Raw genomic sequence first — 5,946 nt, forward strand, 5'->3', positions numbered from 1 at the left:
AAATTTCCCCACCAAAATGTTTTTGGAGAAAAAAAATTTTTTTTTTAAAAAAAAAAAAATTTAACCAAAAAAAAAAAAAAAAAAACCAGAAACAAAAGAAACACTCTCTTACAGGTCCATCAGGCAATGTTTGTACTTGAAATATCAATATGTTTCCAATGAATTTTCCAATGAGAATTGCTGTTTGCAGCATAGGAAAACATTCACAAATATACACAGTAATCCTAGTGTTGCTTACAATTAAAAACAACAGGAGTCCTTTGAATAGACTTCAAGCTACTTTGAAATGGAACAGGTTGACTTTTACAGCAATTAACGAGTGACAATGTTTCTTTACTTGACTTCTCAATTTCTTTTGTTTTAAAGTGTTTTAAACTTGTTTTTATCAGAGGCAATACTCGACTCCTTTAAGCATGTCCGTTCTCACTCACGTCATCATACACTAGGAGCTATTTCCCAGTAGGTGGCAGTAAAGTAGCATAAAACTATTATAAAATAAATGAATAACAAGAAGGCTGGTAAAACGTTTCTCTCTCTGTATCTTGTATTCAAATATCGTGGCAAGATCTTAACTGACCGAGGTTGTAGAGTACTTTAGGTGACTGATTTAATGAGATACCAACTTAAAAACAGAACTCAAAGAACTAGGAATGTTCAGCTAGATAAAAACCTACACGTTTTTAAAATTTAAAGATTTCTTGATCAACAACATTCTTACAGCGATTTACGCCCAATTTAGACCTTTGCTCTGTAAGGAAAAATGTGACAGGAGATATGTTCTCTTTTAGCTGCTTGTTAGCTGATTTTGTAGCATATAGTGGGAATGGACAAAGCTACACTTAAACCTGCCTACCTAGATTTTAAACTCACAGCTGTTGAAAAGCTCTTAGATAGCAAAACAAGCTAGCTGATGTAATAAGTAGTTTTCTTTGCTTTTGTTTGATGCTTTGAGCGTGAAGAAAACACTAGCATTTCTTTAATTTTGAGTTTTGCTGGTGGACCAATAAATAAATTGTGACAGTCCCCCCAAAGATTAAGTTTGTATGCTAAGCTAACCTGCTAGCTAGCTAGCTTGTCATGGCACAATGGTACAGCCTGAGAAGACTAAAACATAATAATAAAAATACACATGACAGCAACAAAAAGAAAAACATGGAAAAAACAAAAACATTTAGAAAAATATTTAGTACTTCCAAAATGTTTTAATTTTTGGTTTTATTTATTGATGTGTATTTTTGTCCTTGAAGTGCTTTTCATTTTTGGCAATATGGTATATCTAATTTTGCAAAACAAGTTCTGCTTAAAAACGGTTTAGAAAAATGTGAATATGTTGGTAAAAGTTAGGTTTTATTCTTGCACTTTGGAACTGAAAGTCATCTAACTGATGTACAGATTTATTTCCATATGAAGGTAAATTAGCATAGTTTTCAAGTCAGCTGAGGTGACAGCTGGGAATAAAAAATGGCCGAAAATAAATTTGCAAACTTCACTTGATGCAACACAAACCGCACTCCACTCCGGATTCATTCATTGTAAACATATACAGTAAACTTCAACTCTTCCAGGTCTTCTCACCCATCTTTTAAAATGAATGTTCTCGAACATCAACACCACAATATACAAACCATACACATAATAAACACTAGTGCCTCCTGTACATAAAGGTCGTTACGTGACGGTCAGTCCACGGAGTGTCAAACTCCACACAAGTACAGTAATGTGACACAAAATAACACAATAACAGTATATTTATGTCTTGCAGAATCAATGTTTAGCAGTTAATAAAGCTGACAAAGGCACTGTGAAACATTGGCTTTAGTGAGGATATGAAGCACCAGAGAAAACAAAACAAAAAAAAAACCCTCCTCAAGTTCTCTGAACCAGGAGGTTTAAATATAAAAGAAAACAGAAGTGAATGACACAGTCATCTCGCAAAAATGTCTTTGGCAACAAAGTGTGTAACAACAGAAAATACATAGTGTCAGTTTAATAGTACAGTACATGTTTAAGGCACAAAGTGTTTGATTTCTTTGTCGTGGCCTTGAAAATATGCGACAAACGGGCTTTTCGGACACTTATTTATCATCTCCTAGCTGGTTTTGGTCTTCGCTGTGATGCTAAGAGTCCGTTCTTGTCTTCATTTTTGTTTTTCCATGCCTTACTGTTTGCCTGTTTAGCTGGAAAATGTCTTATAAGACCGTTTTGGGATGACTTCACTTGCTTCTTGGATAAAATCAAAAGAGTCAGAAGATCATTTGTTAAATAGTTTTTTTGCCAGTGGTTGAGTGTGAATACTCTTACTATCAGATAGTAGCTTCTTAAGCAGTTTTAATTCCTATATTCATGTCTAACTAACCGTCTGCAGCAGCTTCATGTTTAGTGTCGTCATACAACTGTTAAGATATTGTCCTTAACTATGCGATTGATAACATGTCTTCCATGTGTTGGACTTGATTTGAACTTAACGGCTTCATCCTTCATTCACTTCTTGTTTATTGCTCAGTAATGTCCGTATCCCATTGATATTCCCATCCCCATTCCCAGGCCCAGGCCCAGACCGAGGCTCTCTCTCAGCCCTCTGAGTTGCTCCTCTCCCAGCCGAATCTTGTCCTCCAGTTGTCTCTGCTCCACCAGCAGGGCAGCCTTCATCTTCACAAAGTGGCTGGAAAGGAAAAAACAAGAGTACACAAAGCAATTTAGCACTCAAGGACAGTTCACCGGCCAGGTTGAATGCGAGTTAATTCCCATTCTGATGCGCACCTGTAGTCTCTGTGCTGTTCTGGAGTGAGGCAGCGGGCCAGAACCCGGCTGACGGCCTGCTCTCTGCGATCGACGTGGTCCTTCAAGTCCTGAGCCTCCGACAGCTGCCTCATGAGCTGACGTTTCTTTTCCACCAGGGGGAGCTACAGGACAAAAATTACCTTATTTTATTAGGTTTATGCAGGTTTCATCAATTCAAATTTAAGAGCTTTTTAAGAACTTTTAAGATTACTATGAATAAAATGTATTGCCCATATCATGACAGAGACGTACAAAATAAATGCAGGGGACCAAAACTGAAACTTCTTGAGTCTTTATGTGGTTCTTGGCAGCAGCTTTGTGCTTCACACCTTCCTAGCTAGCTAGCTAATTAGTTAGAGAACCATATGCTAGCTGGTAATGAGCTATATGCTAGCTCCTTATGGCTTGTTTGTTTGCTAGCTAGCAGGTAATGGGACAGAACGCAGTGAGTGAAGATGTCTGCACACATCTCAAACTTTTCTTTGATAGAAAAGGCCCGCTTAAAAAAAATCTACAGAAAAATTTAAGACCTGTGATTGACTTACTTAAGGATTATTTACATGAATTTAAGATCTTTTAAGACCTTAATTTTAGATCAATTAAATTAATGCTTTTTAAGGGTGTGCAGACAACCTGACTAAAAATAATAACTTTGATCTTTAAAATCTGTCCTCCCCTCCCAAATGAAAAGAAAAAAAAAGACTTTCTCTTCTTTAATCAGCATTTAATTTCTGGTTCTTTATGTAAAAGTTTTCTCCTCACCCGGTCCTGGTGCTCTGTCTCGGGGTCCAGTGTGTCCAGTGTGGTCTCCACTCTGAGCAGCCTCCCAGACAGAGACAGCATTAAGCTCACCACCTTGTCAAGGTCGCCAATGAACATGCGGTATTTGTCCACCTCGTTGGGTTTACACACAGATACCACCATGCTCTCCACCTACAGGAAGTAAAAAAAATGGACAGAGAGGATGTTTGACTACTTTCATCCTTGGTGGGATGAAGATACAGATATCCTCTGGTCTAGAAAAGTCACGTTCTAGAACCTCCTGGATGTAGAGTCTAACTCTAGCATCATTGATGTAAAAATGTTGAGCTATTCACCATAGATGGATGAAGAGATGGACGAACAGGGTTTCTGCTGGTGTCACCAACTCAAATTTAAGACTTTTTAAGACCTCTATGAATGGAATTTAAGACCTATATTTCAAAAGAAATGTACGAACTTCGTCTAGCAAACTTGTGATAAATTTGCATTTACTTTTTTGCACTTACTAGCTAGCTTTTCAAAAAGCTGGCTAGTATGTTAGCAGTGAGTTACAGAATGAAAATGTTTGCCTGTAGCTCAAACTTGTGCCTGACAGAAAAGTCCAATGAGAAAAAAAAATACATAGCATATATAAGAATAGAAAAAAATTTAAGACCTGTGATCAACATATTTAAAGCCAACATAATTTTTTTAAATGAATTTAAGACATTTTAAGACCTTAATTTTTTAGAATACCTGATGAATGAATGACTTGCTGGATAAATACATGAATGGATTGTTGGTGGAAGGACGGACAGATAGATGAATGGAGGGACATTTAGAGGGATACAGCTTAGAGCGTAGGATCAGAAGTCTTACTCCTTACAAATCCAAACCTGGAAAATACTTCCATCAAATTCAGTATTTTTCCATACTTTTCTCAAACTGTGGAGGAACACTGAAGGTTGTAGAAAAGAAAAACAGTAAAAAGGCCCAGGAGATGCCTCTTTTCCAAGATTTTCATAACTTTTCTAATCCCAACTTTTTTAAAACCACCATCAAATCAAAAGCATTTTTAAAATAACACAAATTCTTCAGACAACATATCTGATATATGACTTTATAATCTGAAATACAGTCCAATCCTATTTAGAGAAAGCGTTTTTGTAGACTTGCTTGTATAAAATGAGTCGCATCAAGTTTTCAAAGTAAGAGTGGCTGCCAACATGCACAGATGATTTAAAGCACTTAATCTAGTGAGCAGGATTGGACTGGACCTCGTCTCCCAGCTGTGCGTTGGCTCTGATGTCCTCCTGCAGTCCTCTCTGAGCCTCCCTCAGCACTCCCAGCTTCTTACGCAGGCTCTCCATCAGCTGCTTCTGCACAACACGGAAACAACTGTTTCAGCTCGCAGTGAGAAAAACAACAGAAGAACAAATTTGGACCGTAACGCGTAGCTGGATTTTTTTTTTTTTTTTTCCCCAGATTGGGCTGATTACACAACAAACCCCTTCAAGGAGATTTAAAATCAAGAATTTATTATGGATTTCCTCTGACCCACAAAGGCTTAAAATTATACATTAAAGTTAAATATATAAACATGTACTTTCAAGAATGTTTGGGTAACTTGAAACTGCATCAACATCAGCCTCCCTGCTCACAGTGACGCTTAGAAGAGATCAAGATTGAGCTTTTTAATTAAAAGTGACAAAACGTACATTTGATGGGTTGGAGTAGGGTAACTTTAAAACCTTAGAACATTGTGTCTACTACCCGGCATGGTGGTGGCAGCATCATACTGTGGGGTTGTTTAAGAGTGATTTATTAATCCCCAAAGGGAAATGAAACTTTGCTGTAACTCATATCAGTTTCTTCAATGAGTTGTTGTAGCTGCTGACAGGATCTCTTGTTGAGTCTGTATGATAGTGAATTTAGAGAAACCAGCCTTGTTTATCAGAATGTTTAGTCACTTTTATGAATCCTGGTCTTGTTTTTGAAATTAATTGAAGTTGTTAAATGTATGATAATTTCTCTCCATAAAAAACTCCTTAAAAGTGGTTCAAAATGAAGCTGTGTCTACCTTATAGGTGAGCTCGTCGTCCTCGTGCTTCTCTCTGCTGTCGGTGAAGTCCTTCATCTGCGACAGGAGCTGAGCCTTGGCTGCTGACGTGTGATAATAGGACGAACAGCTGGAGCTGGCACCGGACTGCCTGAAGACAGGAGGACCGACGGAGGAGGTGGTTTGTTTATGCGTGTGGTTAGAAACGGCAGCAAACGCGAGGGTTTTTAAAACGGCAGTGAATTCTGAGCATGTCAAAGGAGCAACGACAGGGATATGAAAATCATCTCAACCCCTGGTGAGCAACTAAACTACAGAGGCAGGGAGGAAAGCCAACAAATAACATGGAAGACAGAACGGGTTTT

At 37.8% G+C, this 5,946-nt stretch overlaps 1 protein-coding gene across 2 annotated transcripts in view; it reads right to left on the reverse strand.

The window, feature by feature from the left end:
- Positions 1-798: 798 nt before the first annotated feature.
- The window catches only part of shroom4 (shroom family member 4), an 83,511-nt gene continuing 78,363 nt past the window's right edge, over positions 799-5,946 (reverse strand). For both annotated transcript variants that reach the window (XM_015037398.1, XM_015037399.1), the window contains 5 exons: positions 5,603-5,732; positions 4,800-4,901; positions 3,544-3,714; positions 2,761-2,903; positions 799-2,662 (listed from right to left, as the gene is read on the reverse strand). In XM_015037398.1, the coding sequence (XP_014892884.1) occupies positions 2,500-2,662; positions 2,761-2,903; positions 3,544-3,714; positions 4,800-4,901; positions 5,603-5,732 (709 nt within the window). In that variant the 3' untranslated portion in view covers positions 799-2,499. The remainder of the gene's footprint in view (positions 2,663-2,760; positions 2,904-3,543; positions 3,715-4,799; positions 4,902-5,602; positions 5,733-5,946) is intronic.

Source organism: Poecilia latipinna, unplaced genomic scaffold (assembly GCF_001443285.1).
Source record: "Poecilia latipinna isolate Pla-1442-1.1 unplaced genomic scaffold, P_latipinna-1.0 Scaffold404, whole genome shotgun sequence".
NCBI lineage: Eukaryota > Metazoa > Chordata > Actinopteri > Cyprinodontiformes > Poeciliidae > Poecilia > Poecilia latipinna.